A 22,328-nucleotide genomic window follows, 5' to 3' on the forward strand; every position below is an offset into this window, starting at 1 on the left:
TGTGTTATTGTCATGTGGATATGTGTTGTTGTCATGTGCGTATGTGTTGTTGTCATGTGCGTATATGTTGTTGTCTTGTGTGTGTGTGTTGTTGTCATGTGGGTATGTGTTATTGTGATGGGGGTATGTCTTGTTGTCCTGTGTGTATGTGTTATTGTGATGTGTTTATGTGTTATTGTCATGTGTGTGTGTGTTATTGTCACGTGTGTAGGTGTTATTGTCACGTGGGTATGTGTTATTGTCATGTGCGTATGTGTTATTGTCATGTGCGTATGTGTTGTTGTCTTGTGTGTATGTGTTATTGTCATGTGGGTATGTGTTATTCTCATGTGTGTATGTGTAATTGTTCTGTGTGTATGTGTTATTGTCATGTGGATATGTGTTATTGTCATGTGTGTGTGTGTTATTGTCATGTGTGTATTTGTTGTTGTCGTGTGTAAGTGTTGTTGTCATGTGGATATGTGTTATTGTGATGTGGGTATGTCTTGTTGTCATGTGCGTATGTCTTGTTGTCTTGTGTGTATGTGTTATTGTCACGTGGGTATGTGTTATTGTCATGTGCGTATGTGTTGTTGTCTTGTGTGTATGTGTTATTGTCATGTGGGTATGTGTTATTCTCATGTGTGTATGTGTAATTGTTCTGTGTGTATGTGTTATTGTCATGTGGATATGTGTTATTGTCATGTGTGTGTGTGTTATTGTCACGTGTGTAGGTGTTATTGTCATGTGTGTATTTGTTATTGTCGTGTGTAAGTGTTGTTGTCATGTGCGCATGTTTTGTTGTCTTGTGTGTGTGTGTTGTTGTCATGTGGGTATGTGTTATTCTCATGTGTGTATGTGTAATTGTTCTGTGTGTGTGTGTTATTGTCACGTGTGTGTGTGTTATTGTCATGTGTGTGTGTGTTATTGTCACGTGTGTAGGTGTTATTGTCATGTGTGTATTTGTTGTTGTCTTGTGTGTATGTGTTATTGTCACGTGTGTGTGTGTTATTGTCATGTGTGTGTGTGTTATTGTCACGTGTGTAGGTGTTATTGTCATGTGTGTATTTGTTGTTGTCGTGTGTAGGTGTTATTGTCATGTGTGTATTTGTTCTTGTCGTGTGTAAGTGTTGTTGTCATGTGCGCATGTTTTGTTGTCTTGTGTGTATGTGTTATTGTCATGTGGATATGTGTTATTGTCATGTGTGTGTGTGTTATTGTCACGTGTGTAGGTGTTATTGTCATGTGTGTATTTGTTATTGTCGTGTGTAAGTGTTGTTGTCATGTGCGCATGTTTTGTTGTCTTGTGTGTGTGTGTTGTTGTCATGTGGGTATGTGTTATTCTCATGTGTGTATGTGTAATTGTTCTGTGTGTGTGTGTTATTGTCACGTGTGTGTGTGTTATTGTCATGTGTGTGTGTGTTATTGTCACGTGTGTAGGTGTTATTGTCATGTGTGTATTTGTTGTTGTCTTGTGTGTATGTGTTATTGTCACGTGTGTGTGTGTTATTGTCATGTGTGTGTGTGTTATTGTCACGTGTGTAGGTGTTATTGTCATGTGTGTATTTGTTGTTGTCGTGTGTAGGTGTTATTGTCATGTGTGTATTTGTTCTTGTCGTGTGTAAGTGTTGTTGTCATGTGCGCATGTTTTGTTGTCTTGTGTGTATGTGTTATTGTCATGTGGATATGTGTTATTGTCATGTGTGTGTGTGTTATTGTCACGTGTGTAGGTGTTATTGTCATGTGTGTATTTGTTGTTGTCGTGTGTAAGTGTTGTTGTCATGTGCGCATGTTTTGTTGTCTTGTGTGGATGTGTTAATGTAGTGTAGGCTATTCTTGAACACCTCGTGAACACACCAGTCAGATTAAAAAAAATACACCAGCCATTTTGGGTTTCTTGTTGAAAACACGGGTAACTGCAGCTCGGCCTACACATCCGTCCACCGGAAGTAGGTTAGAGTGAAAGGTCTGCGGCCTGGTGATGCCCCATTTTGATCTGATCATATGTGTTATGGGTTATCATTTCTTTTAGTTCTTTTGTCATGATTTATTTATTTATTTGATTGGTGTTTTACGCCGTACTCAAGAATATTTCACGTATACGACTGCGGCCAACATTATGGTGGGAGGAAACCGGACAGAGCCCAGGGGAAACCCATGACCATCCGCAGGTTGCTGACAGACCTTCCCACTATTACGACTGGAGAGGAAGCCAGCATGAGCTGGACTTGAACTCACAGCGACCGCATTGGTGAGAGACTGCTGGGTCATTACGCTGTGCTAGCACGCTAACCAACTGAGCCTTTTGACAAGAGGCTGACACGATCCGTGCAGTGATATGAAGACATGATGTTATTTAGACGTTTAAATAAGTTTATTTACTAATAAAAGTAAGAGGAGGAGTTACATTTATCATGCAATGTTGTGTTTGCTCAGGTGGACAAAGATGAGAGTTCCGCACAATTGATCTCCCTGCTCGTCCCCCCTGAGGATCCACATACACAACAAGCTCACAGGTATTTCTGGCACGATCCCCTTAACCCATATCCGCCCAAGTACGGCGTACGCCGTACGTGTTTTGAAAGCTGAATATGCTCAGATACGGGGTATTCCGTATCATCATTTAGGTCACGCTTTTCTTGGCTGGGGAATCCCCGTAGCATTGATGTGACGTCAGATCTGCTTCAGTGGGCTTCCGTTGTAGTTGCAGTCTTGTGTTTTGCGATTTTGAAGAAATTTACATCGATTGTTCAGTAAAATTAGTGGACAGTGCAGGCAGGGCGTGGCAGGTTTTGTTTACACACGTGTTTACCCTGTGCGGACTGAGCATCTCGCGCTGTTGGAGGTGATTTTTGTGAGTAAAAATGGCAGAAGACACGGATTCTTCGGATGATAACATTCCTCTCGGCATTGTTCGTGGCATTCAAAGGAAAAACGAGAGACTTGCCCAAGCTATCAACAGTGGAGGAGATATATCGCAGCTCTTTAGTGATGATTCTGAAAGTGAAATTGAGTTTGATTCTGATGTGTCAGACGTCTATGTGCCGCATAGTTTTGGTGACAACGGAGATGTCAACACCAGTAGGCCTAGGCCTAGATCAACTACTAGCAATGGTAATGTTGCTGATGGTAGTGATAATGACAGTGACACTGACTTTGGCGATGTAGATCTACATGATAATTCAGTCAGAGTTCGTTCTCTTGGCATACCGGAACAGCCGATAAACTAATCAAAGAATAATATAATTGATCACTCAATACATCAATCCATGAGTGTGAATGAAATCCTGGGTTCAAAAGTTACTTTATTTGATATGATCTGTGGCCCCATCTGCATAGAATAACATCTTGGTATTTTCAAATGTGTCCAATTACATGTCATACCATGTTTGCAAAAATTGATTTGAGCCATGATATTTGATGAGAATATCCCCAAAATAAATCAATTTACCTGGACAGAGTGATTGATAGTCTGTAATTTTATTTTATTGTGTTTATGGACATGTTACATGGTTACTGTACATTGAAATGGAGCTGTAACACTTCTGGATATTCTAACTTGTGTAGTGACGTTATATTTCAAAACAACACACCTGTAATTAATTCTCACCTGTTACCTTATACTGTGGCTAAGTAAGTTGTGATGTCTGTCTCTGTGTACTACACCAATACCTCTACAATATCCAGGAAAGAAATCATTTTATAGCTTTATTTCTGATTTTATGGGTGCAGATAAACCTACAACTCCACTGTTGTGATAAATTTACCCCCACTATTCTTAGTTTTCACAGGTACGGTAACCATGGCAACAGCAAAAATGTTATGTAATAAATCATTCCATGTTGTAGGACAGTTATTAGGCTTTCTAACAGTATATAACTTGACATAGTTCCTTTCAAACCAAATGTGTAGAATCTACATTTTCTGTTCACTGTGCAGAAAACAATAGTTATTTTTCTATAGGACTGGGCAGATTCAGCTTTATTTACTAAAAATGGCTTGGGCGGATATGGGTTAAGGTATTATTATTACAGTCATTTATTCCACTTAGTTGTTTGATTGCCACTATTTTACAGTGCATTGAAAACTATTTCACTCAAATGATGATTGCATTCTGGTTAATGGGTTGGAGGATATCAGGTTTATACAATATGGCAGCCAGGTTTATGGGTTGGAGGATACCAGGCTTATACAATATGCCAGTCAGGTTAATAGGTTGGAGGATATCAGGTTTATACAATATGGCAGTCAAGTTAGTAGGTTCGAGGATATCAGGTTTATACAATATGGAAGCCAGGCAGATACCAGGCTTATAGAATTTGGTGGTCAGGTTTATAGGTTGGAGGATACCAGGCCTATACAATATGGCAGTCAGGTTTATGGGTTGGAGGATATCAGGTTTATACAATATGGCAGCCAGGTTTATGGGTTGGAGGATACCAGGCTTATACAATATGGCAGCCAGATTTATGGGTTGGAGGATACCAGGCTTATACAATATGGCAGTCAGGTTTATGGGTTGGAGGATATCAGGTTTATACAATATGGCAGCCAGGTTTATGGGTTGGAGGATACCAGGCTTATACAATATGGCAGCCAGATTTATGGGTTGGAGGATACCAGGCTTATACAATATGGCAGTCAGGTTTATGGGTTGGAGGGTACCAGGCTTATACAATATGGCAGTCAGGTTTATGGGTTGGAGGATACCAGGCTTATACAATATGGCAGTCAGGTTTATGGGTTGGAGGATACCAGGCTTATACAATTTGGTGGTCAGGTTAATGGATTGGAGGATATCAGGTATACAATATGGCAGTCAGGTTTATGGTTGGAGGATATCAGGGTTATACAATATGGCAGTCAGGTTTATGGGTTGGAGGATACCAGGCTTATACAATATGGCAGCCAGGTTAATGGATTGGAGGATATCAGGTATACAATATGGCAGTCAGGTTTATGGGTTGGAGGATACTAGGCTTATACAATATGGCAGTCAGGTTTATGGTTTGGAGGATACCAGGCTTATACAATATGGCAGCCAGGTTTATGGGTTGGAGGATACCAGGTTTATACAATATGGCAGTCAGGTTAATGGGTTGGAGGATACCAGGTTTATACAATATGGCAGTCAGGTTAATGGGTTGGAGGATACCAGGCTTATACAATATGGCAGTCAGGCTTATGGGTTGGAGGATACCAGGCTTATACAACAATATGGCAGTCAGGTTAATGGATTGGAGGATACCAGGCTTATACAATTTGGTGGTCAGGTTTATAGGTTGGAGGATACCAAGCTTATACAATATGGCAGTCAGGTTTATGGGTTGGAGGATACCAGGTTTATACAATATGGCAGTCAGGTTAATGGGTTGGAGGATACCAGCTTATACAATATGGCAGCCAGGTTTATGGGTTGGAGGATACCAGGCTTATACAATATGGCAGTCAGGTTTATGGATTGGAGGATACCAGGCTTATACAATTTGGTGGTCAGGTTTATAGGTTGGAGGATACCAGGCTTATACAATATGGCAGTCAGGTTTATGGGTTGGAGGATACCAGGTTTATACAATATGGCAGTCAGGTTAATGGATTGGAGGATACCAGGCTTATAGAGTATGGCAGCCAGGTTTATGGGTTGGAGGATACCAGGCTTAAACAATATGGCAGTCAGGCTTATGGGTTGGAGGATACCAGGTTTATACAACAATATGGCAGTCAGGTTAATGGATTGGAGGATATCAGGTATACAATATGGCAGTCAGGTTTATGGGTTGGAGGATATCAGGGTTATACAATATGGCAGTCAGGTTTATGGGTTGGAGGATACCAGGCTTATACAATATGGCAGTCAGGTTTATGGGTTGGAGGATACCAGGCTTATACAGTATGGCAGCCAGGTTAATAGGTTGGAGGATACCAGGCTTATACAATTTGGTGGTCAGGTTTATAGGTTGGAGGATACCAAGCTTATACAATATGGCAGTCAGGTTTATGGGTTGGAGGATACCAGGCTTAATACAATATGGCAGTCAGGTTTATGGGTTGGAGGATACCAGGCTTATACAATTTGGTGGTCAGGTTAATGGATTGGAGGATATCAGGTATACAATATGGCAGTCAGGTTTATGGGTTGGAGGATATCAGGGTTATACAATATGGCAGTCAGGTTTATGGGTTGGAGGATACCAGGCTTATACAATATGGCAGCCAGGTTAATGGATTGGAGGATATCAGGTATACAATATGGCAGTCAGGTTTATGGGTTGGAGGATACTAGGCTTATACAATATGGCAGTCAGGTTTATGGTTTGGAGGATACCAGGCTTATACAATATGGCAGCCAGGTTTATGGGTTGGAGGATACCAGGTTTATACAATATGGCAGTCAGGTTAATGGGTTGGAGGATACCAGGTTTATACAATATGGCAGTCAGGTTAATGGGTTGGAGGATACCAGGCTTATACAATATGGCAGTCAGGCTTATGGGTTGGAGGATACCAGGCTTATACAACAATATGGCAGTCAGGTTAATGGATTGGAGGATACCAGGCTTATACAATTTGGTGGTCAGGTTTATAGGTTGGAGGATACCAAGCTTATACAATATGGCAGTCAGGTTTATGGGTTGGAGGATACCAGGTTTATACAATATGGCAGTCAGGTTAATGGGTTGGAGGATACCAGGCTTATACAATATGGCAGCCAGGTTTATGGGTTGGAGGATACCAGGCTTATACAATATGGCAGTCAGGTTTATGGATTGGAGGATACCAGGCTTATACAATTTGGTGGTCAGGTTTATAGGTTGGAGGATACCAGGCTTATACAATATGGCAGTCAGGTTTATGGGTTGGAGGATACCAGGTTTATACAATATGGCAGTCAGGTTAATGGATTGGAGGATACCAGGCTTATACAGTATGGCAGCCAGGTTTATGGGTTGGAGGATACCAGGCTTAAACAATATGGCAGTCAGGCTTATGGGTTGGAGGATACCAGGTTTATACAACAATATGGCAGTCAGGTTAATGGATTGGAGGATATCAGGTATACAATATGGCAGTCAGGTTTATGGGTTGGAGGATATCAGGGTTATACAATATGGCAGTCAGGTTTATGGGTTGGAGGATACCAGGCTTATACAATATGGCAGTCAGGTTTATGGGTTGGAGGATACCAGGCTTATACAGTATGGCAGCCAGGTTAATAGGTTGGAGGATACCAGGCTTATACAATATGGCAGTCAGGTTTATGGGTTGGAGGATACCAGGTTTATACAATATGGCAGCCAGGTTTATGGGTTGGAGGATACCAGGCTTATACAATATGGCAGCCAGGTTTATGGGTTGGAGGATACCAAGCTTATACAATATGCCGGTCAGGTTAATAGGTTGGAGGATATCAGGCTTATACAATATGGCAGTCAGGTTTATGGGTTGGAGGATACCAGGCGTATACAATATGGCAGCCAGGTTTATGGGTTGGAGGATACCAGGCTTATACAATATGGCAGCCAGGTTAATGGGTTGGAGGATACCAGGCTTATACAATATGGCAGTCAGGTTAATGGGTTGGAGGATACCAGGCTTATACAATATGCCAGTCAGGTTTATGGGTTGGAGGATACCAGGCTTATACAATATGGCAGTCAGGTTTATGGGTTTCAGGATACCAGGCTTATACAATATGGCAGTCAGATTTATGGGTTGGAGGATACCAGGCTTATACAATATGGCAGCCAGGTTCATGGGTTGGAGGATACCAGGCTTATACAATATGGCAGTCAGGCTTATGGGTTGGAGGATATCAGGTTTATGCAATATGGCAGTCAGGTTTATGGGTTGGAGGATACCAGGTTTATACAATATGGCAGTCAGGTTAATAGGTTGGAGGACATCAGGTTTATGCAATATGGCAGTCAGGTTAATAGGCTGGAGGATACCAGGCTTACACAGTATGGCAGTCAGGTTTATGGGTTGGAGGATACCAGGCTTATAAGATATGGCAGTCAAGTTTATAGGTGGAGGATACCAGGTTTTATACAATATGGCAGTCAGGTTAATGGGTTGGAGGATACCAGGTTTATACAATATGGCAGTCAGGTTAATGGGTTGGAGGATACCAGGCTTATACAATATGGCAGTCAGGCTTATGGGTTGGAGGATACCAGGCTTATACAACAATATGGCAGTCAGGTTAATGGATTGGAGGATACCAGGCTTATACAATTTGGTGGTCAGGTTTATAGGTTGGAGGATACCAAGCTTATACAATATGGCAGTCAGGTTTATGGGTTGGAGGATACCAGGTTTATACAATATGGCAGTCAGGTTTATGGGTTGGAGGATACCAGGCTTATACAATATGGCAGCCAGGTTAATGGGTTGGAGGATACCAGGCTTATACAATAGGCAGTCAGGTTAATGGGTTGGAGGATACCAGGCTTATACAATATGCCAGTCAGGTTTATGGGTTGGAGGATACCAGGCTTATACAATATGGCAGTCAGGTTTATGGTTGGAGGATACCAGGCTTATACAATATGGCAGTCAGATTTATGGGTTGGAGGATACCAGGCTTATACAATATGGCAGCCAGGTTCATGGGTTGGAGGATACCAGGCTTATACAATATGGCAGTCAGGCTTATGGGTTGGAGGATATCAGGTTTATGCAATATGGCAGTCAGGTTTATGGGTTGGAGGATACCAGGTTTATACAATATGGCAGTCAGGTTAATAGGTTGGAGGACATCAGGTTTATGCAATATGGCAGTCAGGTTAATAGGCTGGAGGATACCAGGCTTACACAGTATGGCAGTCAGGTTTATGGGTTGGAGGATACCAGGCTTATAAGATATGGCAGTCAAGTTTATAGGTGGAGGATACCAGGTTTATACAATATGGCAGTCAAGTTTCACCTTGTTGATCACTTGTAGCCGTCATGGACTGTTACAGGAATATGTCAGGCCTGTCACTTGCTGCGGGTGACCATAGGGGTGAGGTGAACTCTGGTGATGAGGTACGGGGGAGCAAGCTACAGGTTACCACACAGCCAGACTTTAAAGAAGAGGAGCTTGACAGGTAGAGTTAATTATGTCTCCCCAACTTACATTGTTGGGTGGGAAAACATAGGCCAGTTGTGTTTGTGCTGTCCATCGTCTGGTGTTTGGTGCCTGAGAGATGTCTGAAAGATACTTTCAAAACTGTTTGAAAGAACTTGACAAAATTTTGGATTCAAACATAATTTTGGTGCTTGACTGTGTGTCTGTTTGTCTGTTTGTCTTGATATTACTTGTCTATCTCTGAACCTGCTTGATGGAATTTAATGAAATTGGATTTCTTTCTTATGAGGACCTTTGATTAGACTTCTGAACATGGCTGTCCATCTTTTTGGCATTTGACAATTTTTTTAGCCATTTAATGGAATTGCCACAGTACTGTACATTGTGAAGCTTTTCAATGGAAATGGACATATTTGTCATTCCTGCTAGCTTCAGACTACTAGCTCCTCCTCTTCTTCGACCCTGTTTCCACACAGGACTAACTTTTTCTGTTGTTTTTCTAGTTAATTTTAATTAATTTTTACTTATGAGTATGTTTAATAACTTAAATAACATAAATCAATTTAGTGTAGAAGACATATACATGTGGGTTTATTCAATCAGTCTAAACTGGTATTATATTATTTTAAGTGATGATGACTTTCAACCCTATGACTTATCAGATGACATCAAGGTTACAGAGGTCATGACCCCTCACTACATCCGGGACTGCATGGAAGGTGAGCATGTCAGTAGATATGGTAGGGGTGTTAGAAACTGAAAGTGAAATACACTGCACGTACTGGGTCAAAGAATGACCAACACCAGGTCTACACCACCTATACATAGTTTTTGTAGTGATATCATATCTGCTGTGAGCCAATCGTCAGCACACTCTTTTATCACATGACTAGAGTACTGGAGATGAAAGCTAAGCGAGTTTAACCCAGGAGAGATAGGCAGTGAAGACGATTTTAGCGTATAAGATGAAAATGAAGTTTTAGTTAAGATATTCTTTCTGGAAAAGTAATCAGAATGTGTCTTGTCTTCAGGTATGACCTGTAGGACTTAATAAGCATTTTGCCCATTTAGCTTCTTGTTATTTTTCATCTCCTGCCCCTTAGCGAGGAACCCAGATGCTCAAAACTATGAATGTTGCACATGTTGAGAGTGTTGATAATCCTCAGACAAGTACAGTGTGTGTCCTAACCTGGTGGTGATGGTAATCAGACCTGATAACGCCTGTTCTTGACGGGCCATTCATAGATCTGTCCCAAGGTGTGGCATTTGAAAGACTCCATCTGTACAGATGGAGTCTTGACTTTGTGGTCTGCATAAGGAGAAAGGTGCAGACTGGTCTCAGCATTCTGTGTCTGAGTGAGCTGTCATGTACATGGTGAAGTGGTGAGCTGTCATGTATATGGTGAACTGGTGAGCTGTTATGCATATGGTGAGCTGTCATGTATATGGTGAGCTGTCATGTACATGTGTATATGGTGAACTGGTGAGCTGTCATGTATATGGTGACCTGGTGAGCTGTCATGTATATGGTGACCTGGTGAGCTGTCATGTATATGGTGACCTGGTGAGCTGTCATGCATATGGTGAGCTGTCATGTATATGGTGAGCTGTCATGTACATGTGTATATGGTGAAGTGGTGAGCTGTCATGTATATGGTGAACTGGTGAGCTGTCATGTATATGGTGACCTGGTGAGCTGTCATGTATATTTTGACCTGGTGAGCTGTCATGTATATTTTGACCTGGTGAGCTGTCATGTATATGGTGACCTGGTGAGCTGTCATGTATATGGTGACCTGGTGAGCTGTCATGCATATGGTGAACGTGTCAGATTTCTTGTGTCAGTGGTGAAAATATACTGTTAATGGTGCTGTTAATGGAGGATAAATGTGACACCAGTAGTGTTTGTGTATCAGTGTAATTACCACATGTTGTTATTTTGTTATATTTTTCACACTGCCTTGTGGAAGCTGAGGTATTCTGTACATCTGTATTATATTTCCACACAGACTTGTTCTTCAGTTGCATGTTCTTGTTTTTATTTTGAACAATGCAACCATGTTATTACCTGAGCTGAACATGTTATACAGTTCTGAAGTACAATTAAACTGTACAATTCTTTCTGTGTATGTAAGCCTGTTTATTGTGTTAACAATATATTCCTGACAATGTCGAAATAGTGCATCCGAAAATAGAGTTGCAAAAGAAAGAAAAAATAACTTCAGTTCTTTGCGAAAATGTTTTGTTCATGTACGTCAACCATCTACAGTAGCCCAGGCGGTAAATGTGTGTTCATATGGCAGGTCTAATAAAGCCGGAGAGCCCTGATCAGACAGAGGCATGCTTGAGAGCAGCGGGGCAGCTGATCAGAACCAACCCTGATGGGCTGACTGAGGTACAGTATACCCTCCTACACAGGGGCAATTCTCACGGAGCCAGGGATCTTCCACAGCTATGTCTGCATTATTACTGGTTCATGTCAACCAAGCAGCAAAGTGATAAAACTAAGTTTATTTATTATATGATGAGAGTTTTACGGCGTACTCCAGAAAATTTCACTTATATGACGACAGCCATGGTGGGAGGAAACCAGTTGGAGGGGAAACCCACGACCAGTAGAATGAAATTAGCATAACTCTGTTAACACAAGCTAGATTGATGTGAAAAAAAAAGTCATCTGTAGAATCAGTAATCATAGGTTTATAATTCCAGATAGCAGTGAAATAGGTATAGATATCGATGGAGCTCAATCCAAGGTGTTTCCTTGCTACTTACAGATATCAGTAGAATTCATGAAGATTCTTCTTCACCTGTCAGATGAGGAGTCCATACCAGAGTTCTCTGCCCTTAGGTTCCAGGCGATGGTGGCTCTTACCACATGTTGCCCTGCTCAGGTGAGAGTGATGAGGCAGAAACTAAAACAGCCCTTATGATGATTGATTACCTGTGTGAGAATTGTATAGATTTAGGCAACATTAAACAACTATGCCATAAAGAAGGATAAAGCGTACCTTGAGCACAGACCTCCTGGTACGTGTAAATGTACAAATTCGTACATTTTGCATCCTACATGTATCTGATAATGGTGAAGTAAAAAAATCCTTGGACCCAGATCCAGATCATTAAAGAATGTAATAGATTTTAGCTTGTCCCAAACAGACATGTACGTGCATGTGTGCACATGTGTTAAAGCATGCCTCTCTTACAGTTATGTGAATTTATACTTTTCTGTTTTTGCCTCCATGTCACCTGTATGGTGCAGGTAGCTGAGTACCTGACTGGAGAGTTTTATGGGGAGAATTACAATCTGAGGCAGAGGTTAGACATCCTTGAGGTATGTCACCACACACCCTGGCTTTGTCTGGCTTTGTCTGGCCTGAGTGTTACAATTATAACAATAAGCAAAATGTACAGATAAGAGTAATGTGAGTGAGGAGATCATGGGTCTTTGAGTCATACATAGAGACCACTCATCAAGGTGTTATTTGACACGATCAGAAGCGTAAACTCTGAACTCCAAAAATATTGTGTGCATGCTTTCCTAGTGTGAAGTCTAGCCTTCTTCAAGCTCATCGTCGCCTTGCATTGAGCTGTCAGCTCTACATTTGGCTCTACCTGTGTACAGGTGTTGTCCAGAGCTGCTCAGGATCTGGCCTCTCCAGTTAAGCAGGGGGAGAGTGACAGACCCAAGGCTGTCCAGCAGGTCAGCGAGCTGTCGTCCCCAGAGTCCTGGCAAGATGTGGTCAGAAAACGCATTGAACAGAAGACACGGAGGTTTGCCAAAGGGTCTAGTCAACCGAAGCCAGTTTCTGTGGCTAATAAATTTGCACCAGTTGCAGGTCTCTTCTTCTTTCCACTGTTATTGCAGTATGACAGGTGAGTTCAGTGAGAATTGACTTTTTACGATGGAATTTTTTTTTTACCTACATGCCCATTGTTCCAGCTGGACAAGACATTGAGTTATCCCTTCCTGTAGATTAGTATTCTAGCATGCATCAGATGGGCATGTAACTTATTTTAGAATGAACTGTCACTGGGATAGAATATCAGGTACCTAATCTGTTTACTTTACTTTGTTTCAGGAAGCAGAACACACTGGACCTGTTAGGGAGAGACAGCCTGGTCCTGAGTCGGCTGGTTTACACTCTGGGCGTAGTGATACATGCAGCTGTCCACACTCCTGTAAGTAGTTCTTCTTGCCTGTAGCTGTGCACATTACATGGCTTTAATTATAATTGTCCTTTCATGGATAGTAAAAAATTTGTTTCTGTGATAACGTGACAACGGCCATGTTAATTTACATGCCTACTTTGATCTCTGACTTTAGATAGTCCGTCAGATGGGAGCAACTGGACTAGAATTCATCTGGGCTCTCCGTTACCATGGTGACGGGTGAGTGTGGTTATATTGTTTTGTGAAAAGTAAAGAGATGTTTGGTTTTAAGGTAGATTTGTGTGTTTGGGTATAATGTACAGTTTGTGTTCTCTCTGTATTTCCCTTGATATTTGATCAGAGATGATTTACATGCACCACTCACAGTCATATACTTCTGGTTTCAGAGCACCAGTAACATTATGATGTTTTTCTTTTGCTGGATCACCAAGGGATGACGATTTATAATAAAATATAGCCTCTGTTTCAGGTCTGTGCGTCTGTCTGTACTGTTTACCTGTGCTATGTTATTCCTGTCTGTTCCTGCCAACTTCCTTGTCAACGAACTTCAGCAGGAGGTCACAGAGGTCAAACACTGGCTCCAAGGTAGCGCTTGTCATTGTCTGGTAACTTTTCAAGTTGGAGAATGTTTATCTGGTTGGCTTTCTTATGTTGAAAACTGGACCAATTCCCCCCGGTTTAGAACACGAGAAGGTTTGCCATTTTGATCCCTTTTTAAGAGTTAATTTTTATGATGTCATAAATCATTTTTTTAGCAAATGTTAATAAAAATGCCAAATGTCGTAATCATAACTTTTCTGCATTTGTGTGACAGATGTGGCTGAGACTGATGTGAACACAGAGTGCAGGAAGCTGGCTCTCCAGGCCTTGATCCTGCTGGATGCTGCTCTCACACAGGTAGGTGCAGAAATTCATCTAGTTACTTGAACTTTTCCATTTTCTTTGTCATCTCACCCTGCACTTGTTCATGTCTTCTTTTCTCTCCCAAATCTACCTTGTCTTCTTCTTCATTTCCATCTCTCATCTGTACTCTGCCTCTCCATCTTCTCTGCTCACTCTCCTCTCTCATCTGTACTCTACCTACTCCATTTTGTCTGCTCATCCTCCTCTCTCATCTGTACTCTGCCTCCTCCATCTTGTCTGCTTGTCCTCCTCTCTCATCTGTACTCTGCCTCCTCCATCTTGTCTGCTCGTCCTCTTCTCTCATCTGTACTCTGCCTCTTCCATCTTCCATCTTCTCTGCTCACTCTCCTCTCTCATCTGTACTCTACCTACTCCATTTTGTCTGCTCATCCTCCTCTCTCATCTGTACTCTGCCTCCTCCATCTTGTCTGCTCGTCCTCCTCTCTCATCTGTACTCTGCCTCTCCATCTTCTCTGCTCACTTTCCTCTCTCATCTGTACTCTACCTACTCCATTTTGTCTGCTCGTCCTCCTCTCTCATCTGTACTCTGCCTCTTCCATCTTCTCTGCTCGTCCTCCTCTCTCATCTGTACTCTGCCTCCTCCATCTTGTCTGCTCATCCTCCTCTCTCATCTGTACTCTGCCTCCTCCATCTTGTCTGCTCGTCCTCCTCTCTCATCTGTACTCTGCCTCCTCCATCTTGTCTGCTCGTCCTCCTCTCTCATCTGTACTCTGCCTCTTCCATCTTCCATGCTCACTCTCCTCTCTCATTTGTACTCTGCCTACTCCATTTTGTCTGTTCTTCCTCCTCTCTCATCTGTACTCTGCCTACTCCATCTTGTCTGCTCGTCCTCCTCTCTCATCTGTACTCTGCCTCCTCCATCTTGTCTGCTCGTCCTCCTCTCTCAGCTGTACTCTGCCTCTTCCATCTTCCATCTTCTCTGCTCACTCTCCTCTCTCATCTGTACTCTGCCTTCTCCATCTTGTCTGCTCATCCTCCTCTTTCATCTGTACTCTGCCTCCTCCATCTTGTCTGCTCGTCCTCCTCTCTCATCTGTACTCTGCCTCTTCCATCTTCCATCTTCCATGCTCACTCTCCTCTCTCATTTGTACTCTGCCTACTCCATTTTGTCTGTTCTTCCTCCTCTCTCATCTGTACTCTGCCTACTCCATCTTGTCTGCTCGTCCTCCTCTCTCATCTGTACTCTGCCTCCTCCGTCTTGTCTGCTCGTCCTCCTCTCTCAGCTGTACTCTGCCTCTTCCATCTTCTCTGCTCACTCTCCTGTCTCATCTGTACTCTGCCTTCTCCATCTTGTCTGCTCATCCTCCTCTTTCATCTGTACTCTGCCTCTTCCATCTTCTCTGCTCATCTGTACTCTGCCTCTTCCATCTTCTCTGCTCATTCTCCTCTCTCATCTGTACTCTGCCTTCTCCATTTTGTCTGCTCACTCTCCTCTCTCATCTCTACTCTGCCTTCTCCATCTTGTCTGCTCATCCTCCTCTCTGTACTCTGCCACTTCCATGTCCTTCTTCCATCCTTTCTCATCTGTACATGTGCAGTATGCCTTGTCCATGTCCTCTCTCATTCTCCTCTCTGTACTCTGCCACTTCCATGTCCTCCTTCCATCCTTTCTCATCTGTACATGTGCACTATGCCTTGTCCATGTCCTCTCTCATTCTCCTCTCTGTACTCTGCCACTTCCATGCCCTCCTTCCATCCTTTCTCATCTGTACATGTGCACTATGCCTCTTCCATGTCCTCTCTCATTCTCCTCTCTGTACTCTGTCATTTCCATGTCCTCCTTCCATCCTCTCTCATTTGTACATGTGCACTATGCCTTGTCCATGTCCTCTCTCATTCTCCTCTCTGTACTCTGCCACTTCCATGTCCTCCTTCCATCCTCTCTCATCTGTACATGTGCAGTATGCCTTGTCCATGTCCTCTCTCATTCTCCTCTCTGTACTCTGCCACTTCCATGTCCTCCTTCCATCCTTTCTCATCTGTACATGTGCACTATGCCTTGTCCATGTCCTCTCTCATTCTCCTCTCTGTACTCTGCCACTTCCATGCCCTCCTTCCATCCTTTCTCATCTGTACATGTGCAGTATGCCTCTTCCATGTCCTCTCTCATTCTCCTCTCTGTACTCTGTCATTTCCATGTCCTCCTTCCATCCTCTCTCATCTGTACATGTGCACTATGTCTCTTCCATGTCCTCTCTCATTCTCCTCTCTGTACTCTGCCACTTCCATGTCCTCCTTCCATCCTCTCTCATCTGTACATTTGCACTATGCCACTTCCATGTCCTCTCTCATTCTCCTCTCTGCACTCTGCCACTTCCATGTCCTCCTTCCATCCTTTCTCATCTGTACATGTGCACTATGCCTTGTCCATGTCCTCTCTCATTCTCCTCTCTGTACTCTGCCACTTCCATGCCCTCCTTCCATCCTTTCTCATCTGTACATGTGCACTATGCCTCTTCCATGTCCTCTCTCATTCTCCTCTCTGTACTCTGTCATTTCCATGTCCTCCTTCCATCCTCTCTCATTTGTACATGTGCACTATGCCTTGTCCATGTCCTCTCTCATTCTCCTCTCTGTACTCTGCCACTTCCATGTCCTCCTTCCATCCTCTCTCATCTGTACATGTGCAGTATGCCTTGTCCATGTCCTCTCTCATTCTCCTCTCTGTACTCTGCCACTTCCATGTCCTCCTTCCATCCTTTCTCATCTGTACATGTGCACTATGCCTTGTCCATGTCCTCTCTCATTCTCCTCTCTGTACTCTGCCACTTCCATGCCCTCCTTCCATCCTTTCTCATCTGTACATGTGCAGTATGCCTCTTCCATGTCCTCTCTCATTCTCCTCTCTGTACTCTGTCATTTCCATGTCCTCCTTCCATCCTCTCTCATCTGTACATGTGCACTATGTCTCTTCCATGTCCTCTCTCATTCTCCTCTCTGTACTCTGCCACTTCCATGTCCTCCTTCCATCCTCTCTCATCTGTACATTTGCACTATGCCACTTCCATGTCCTCTCTCATTCTCCTCTCTGCACTCTGCCACTTCCATGTCCTCCTTCCATCCTTTCTCATCTGTACATGTGCACTATGCCTTGTCCATGTCCTCTCTCATTCTCCTCTCTGTACTCTGCCACTTCCATGCCCTCCTTCCATCCTTTCTCATCTGTACATGTGCACTATGCCTCTTCCATGTCCTCTCTCATTCTCCTCTCTGTACTCTGTCAATTCCATGTCCTCCTTCCATCCTCTCTCATCTGTACATGTGCACTATGCCTCTTCCATGTCCTCTCTCATTCTCCTTTCTGTACTCTGCCACTTCCATGTCCTCCTTCCATCCTCTCTCATCTGTACATGTGCAGTATGCCTCTTCCATGTCCTCTCTCATTCTCCTCTCTGTACTCTGCCACTTCCATGTCCTCCTTCCATCCTTTCTCATCTGTACATGTGCACTATGCCTTGTCCATGTCCTCTCTCATTCTCCTTTCTGTACTCTGTCACTTCCATGTCCTCCTTCCATCCTTTCTCATCTGTACATGTGCAGTATGCCTTGTCCATGTCCTCTCTCATTCTCCTTTCTGTACTCTGCCACTTCCATGTCCTTCTTCCATCCTCTCTCATCTGTACATGTGCACTATGCCTTGTCCATGTCCTCTCTCATTTTCCTCTCTGTACTCTGCCACTTCCATGTCCTCCTTCCACCCTCTCTCATCTGTACATGTGCGCTATGCCTCTTCCATATCCTCTCTCATTCTCCTTTCTGTACTCTGCCACTTCCATGTCCTCCTTCCACCCTCTCTCATTTGTACATGTGCACTATGCCTCTTCCATGTCCTCTCTCATTCTCCTTTCTGTGCTCTGTCATTTCCATGTCCTCCTTCCATCCTCTCTCATTTGTACATGTGCACTATGCCTTGTCCATGTCCTCTCTCATTCTCCTCTTTGTACTCTGCCACTTCCATGTCCTCCTTCACTCCCCCTCTCTCATCTGTACATGTGCACTATGTCTCTTTCATGTCCTCTCTCATTCTCCTTTCTGTGCTCTGCCACTTCCATGTCCTCCTTCCATCCTCTCTCATTTGTACATGTGCACTATGCCTTGTCCATGTCCTCTCTCATTCTCCTCTTTGTACTCTGCCACTTCCATGTCCTCCTTCACTCCCCCTCTCTCATCTGTACATGTGCACTATGTCTCTTTCATGTCCTCTCTCATTCTCCTCTCTGTACTCTGCCACTTCCATGTCCTCCTTCCATCCTCTCTCATCTGTACATGTGCCTCTTCCATGTCCTCTCTCATTCTCCTCTCTGTACTCTGTCATTTCCATGTCCTCCTTCCATCCTCTCTCATTTGTACATGTGCGCTATGCCTCTTCCATGTCCTCTCATTCTCCTTTCTGTGCTCTGCCACTTCCATGTCCTCCTTCACTCCCCCTCTCTCATCTGTACATGTGCACTATGTCTCTTTCATGTCCTCTCTCATTCTCCTCTCTGTACTCTGCCACTTCCATGTTCTCCTTCCATCCTCTCTCATCTGTACATGTGCACTATGCCTTGTCCATGTCCTCTCTCATTCTCCTCTCTGTACTCTGCCACTTCCATGTCCTCCTTCCATCCTCTCTCATCTGTACATGTGCACTATGTCTCTTTCATGTCCTCTCTCATTCTCCTTTCTGTACTCTTCCACTTCCATGTCCTCCTTCCATCCTCTCTCATCTGTACATGTGCACTAGGCCTCTTCCATGTCCTCTCTCATTCTCCTCTCTGTACTCTGCCACTTCCATGTCCTCCTTCCATCCTCTCTCATCTGTACATGTGCACTATGCCTCTTCCATGTCCTCTCTCATTCTCCTCTCTGTACTCTGTCATTTCCATGTCCTCCTTCCATCCTCTCTCATTTGTACATGTGCAGTATGCCTTGTCCATGTCCTCTCTCATTCTCCTCTCTGTACTCTGCCACTTCCATGTCCTCCTTCCATCCTCTCTCATCTGTACATGTGCACTATGCCTCTTCCATGTCCTCTCTCATTCTCCTCTCTGTACTCTGTCATTTCCATGTCCTCCTTCCATCCTCTCTCATTTATACATGTGCAGTATGCCTCTTCCATGTCCTCTCTCATTCTCCTCTCTGTACTCTGCCACTTCCATGTCCTCCTTCCATCCTCTCTTATCTGTACATGTGCAGTATGCCTTGTCCATGTCCTCTCTCATTCTCCTCTCTGTACTCTGCCACTTCCATGTCCTCCTTCCATCCTCTCTCATCTGTACATGTGCAGTATGCCTTGTCCATGTTTTCTCTCATTGTCCTCTTTGTACTCTGCCACTTCCATGTCCTCCTTCCATCCTCTCTCATCTGTACATGTGCACTATGCCTCTTCCATGTTTTCTCTCATCCTCCTCTTTGTACTCTGCCACTTCCATGTCCTCCTTCCATCCTCTCTCATCTGTACATGTGCACTATGTCTCTTCCATGTCCTCTCTCATTTTCCTCTCTGTACTCTGCCACTTCCATGTTCTCCTTCCATCCTCTCTCATTTGTACATGTGCACTATGCCTTGTCCATGTTCTCTCTCATTCTCCTCTCTGTACTCTGTCACTTCCATGTCCTCCTTCCATCCTCTCTCATTTGTACATGTGCAGTATGCCTCTTCCATGTCCTCTCTCATTCTCCTCTCTGTACTCTGCCACTTTCATGTCCTCCTTCCATCCTCTCTCATTTGTACATGTGCACTATGCCTTGTCCATGTCCTCTCACATTCTCCTTTCTGTACTCTGCCACTTCCATGTCCTCCTTCCACCCTCTCTCATTTGTACATGTGCGCCATGCCTCTTCCATGTCCTCTCTCATTCTCCTTTCTGTGCTCTGCCACTTCCATGTCCTCCTTCCACCCTCTCTCATCTGTACATGTGCACTATGTCTCTTCCATGTCCTCTTTCATTCTCCTCTCTGTACTCTGCCACTTCCATGTCCTCCTTCACTCCCCCTCTCTCATCTGTACATGTGCACTATGTCTCTTCCATGTCCTCTCTCATTCTCCTCTCTGTACTCTATCACTTTCCTGTCCTCTCATCCTCCTCTCTCATCTGTAATTTGCCTCTTCCATCTTTCCTCCCCACTTATCTGCCTTTTGCTCTCTTAAATGTTTACTGATAATATTAGGTGATGAGGTTTACAAGTACAGATCTTCACTCATGTATTTTTCTGTTCCAGGAGTTTCAATCAGCAACAATATCTTGAGTTACCTCCCTTAGACCATAGATGACGGGTACATTCTTATTAGAAAGGATCGTGTCAGTGCTTACCTCCCCTTTACTGTCAATGAATCCTGGCCGCCTTGGCCGTGATACCAGATGAAGACTGGCATGGTGAGAGTGTGTTTCATGCACAGATATGTCTGCCTTAACAGACAGTCTGGTGTGGTGCAGAGGTTGAGTGTAACTGGTACACATGTCTGTGGTAACAGACAGTCTGGTGTCTGGTGTGATGCACAGGTTGAGTGTAACTGGTACATATGTCTGTGGTAACAGACAGTCTGGTGTGGTGCACAGGTTGAGTGTAACTTGTACATATGTCTGTGGTAAGACAGTCTGGTGTCTGGTGTGGTGCACAGGTTGAGCGTCTGATCTAACAGACACAAATACCTGTTTCATGAGACGTCCACGTATTTGGTCCAGCTGTCTGGTGTGAAGAGAGGAAACTAGTGGAATCGTCTGTAATTCTCAGGTTTACAAAATCTCACTGCTCATTTCTAACACGTATTTTGAGAAATAAAGACATTCTGAATTTCATTTAAAATATTTTTGTTTTCATACTGGTTGTGGAGTCACAGTGCTCCAGAGTACATAAAGGTCATGTTTTTGTTTTCATACTGGTTGTGGAGTCACAATGCTCCAGAGTACATAAAGGTCATGTTTTTGTTTTCATACTGGTTGTGGAGTCACAATGCTCCAGAGTACATAAAGGTCATGTTTTTGTTTTCATACTGCTTGTGGAGTCACAATGCTCCAGAGTACATAAAGGTCATGTTTTTGTTTTCATACTGCTTGTGGAGTCACAATGCTCCAGAGTACATAAAGGTCATGTTTTTGTTTTCATACTGGTTGTGGAGTCACAATGCTCCAGAGTACATAAAGGTCATGTTTTTGTTTTCATACTGCTTGTGGAGTCACAATGCTCCAGAGTACATAAAGGTCATGTTTTGTTTTCATACTGCTTGTGGAGTCACAATGCTCCAGAGTACATAAAGGTCATGTTTTTGTTTTCATACTGCTTGTGGAGTCACAATGCTCCAGAGTACATAAAGGTCATGTTTTTGTTTTCATACTGGTTGTGGAGTCACAATGCTCCAGAGTACATAAAGGTCATGTTTTTGTTTTCATACTGCTTGTGGAGTCACAGTGCTCCAGAGTACATAAAGGTCATGTTTTTGTTTTCATACTGCTTGTGGAGTCACAATGCTCCAGAGTACATAAAGGTCATGTTTTTTTTTTTGGAGGTTTTGTCTTAAGTTTGATACAGGATAAAGTTTTGGGACGTGTTTGTATGGGTTTTTTTCAACGCTTTAAAGAGAGCAGTTTGGTCACAAATTCCACTTACGTACGAGTTATTATTTCTGTCAGTAAAGAAGCCTGTGTTTGTGTACCTGTCACATAGGGGTGTGTTTTTAGAATTAATTTTGTATAGCTGTTAATGAGCCACTTAAAGAACATTATCTGTTTTGTGATAGTGAAGGTATATTTTTTTTGATCCTTGTTTAACACCGTGCTCATGAATTTTTCACATGTTCAGTTGCAGTCTGATGTAATTTGTGGGTCAACTGTTCACTAGCATATGAAGTCTACATGACTGTGCCACCAATGTTAAACAGGAGCTGATCACTAGCATAAAGCTACATGATTGTGCCACCAATGTTTAACAGGAACTGATCACTAACATATGAAAGCTGCATGATTGTGCCACCAATGTTAAACAGGAACTGATCACTATCATATGAAGGCTACATGATTGTGCCACCAATGTTAAACAGGAGCTGATCACTAACATATGAATGATACATGATTGTGCCACCAATGTTAAACAGGAACTGATCACTAACATATGAAAGCTACATGATTGTGCCACCAATGTTAAACAGGAGCTGATCACTAGCATATGAAAGCTACATGATTGTGCCACCAATGTTAAACAG

The 22,328-nt window shown here is 43.2% G+C and overlaps 1 protein-coding gene across 1 annotated transcript in view; it reads left to right on the plus strand.

The window, feature by feature from the left end:
- LOC135478080 (telomere length regulation protein TEL2 homolog) overlaps positions 1–22,106 on the plus strand; it is a 31,489-nt gene extending 9,383 nt beyond the window's left edge. Inside the window, exons 9-20 of the mRNA XM_064758354.1 lie at positions 2,416–2,495; positions 8,943–9,068; positions 9,680–9,768; positions 11,353–11,444; positions 11,827–11,943; positions 12,312–12,383; positions 12,675–12,925; positions 13,132–13,231; positions 13,377–13,441; positions 13,692–13,807; positions 14,037–14,119; positions 20,351–22,106. Coding sequence (XP_064614424.1) covers positions 2,416–2,495; positions 8,943–9,068; positions 9,680–9,768; positions 11,353–11,444; positions 11,827–11,943; positions 12,312–12,383; positions 12,675–12,925; positions 13,132–13,231; positions 13,377–13,441; positions 13,692–13,807; positions 14,037–14,119; positions 20,351–20,377 — 1,218 coding nt within the window. The 3' untranslated portion in view covers positions 20,378–22,106. The remainder of the gene's footprint in view (positions 1–2,415; positions 2,496–8,942; positions 9,069–9,679; positions 9,769–11,352; positions 11,445–11,826; positions 11,944–12,311; positions 12,384–12,674; positions 12,926–13,131; positions 13,232–13,376; positions 13,442–13,691; positions 13,808–14,036; positions 14,120–20,350) is intronic.
- Positions 22,107–22,328: the final 222 nt, after the last annotated feature.

This window comes from Liolophura sinensis, chromosome 1, assembly GCF_032854445.1.
Source record: "Liolophura sinensis isolate JHLJ2023 chromosome 1, CUHK_Ljap_v2, whole genome shotgun sequence".
Lineage (NCBI taxonomy): Eukaryota > Metazoa > Mollusca > Polyplacophora > Chitonida > Chitonidae > Liolophura > Liolophura sinensis.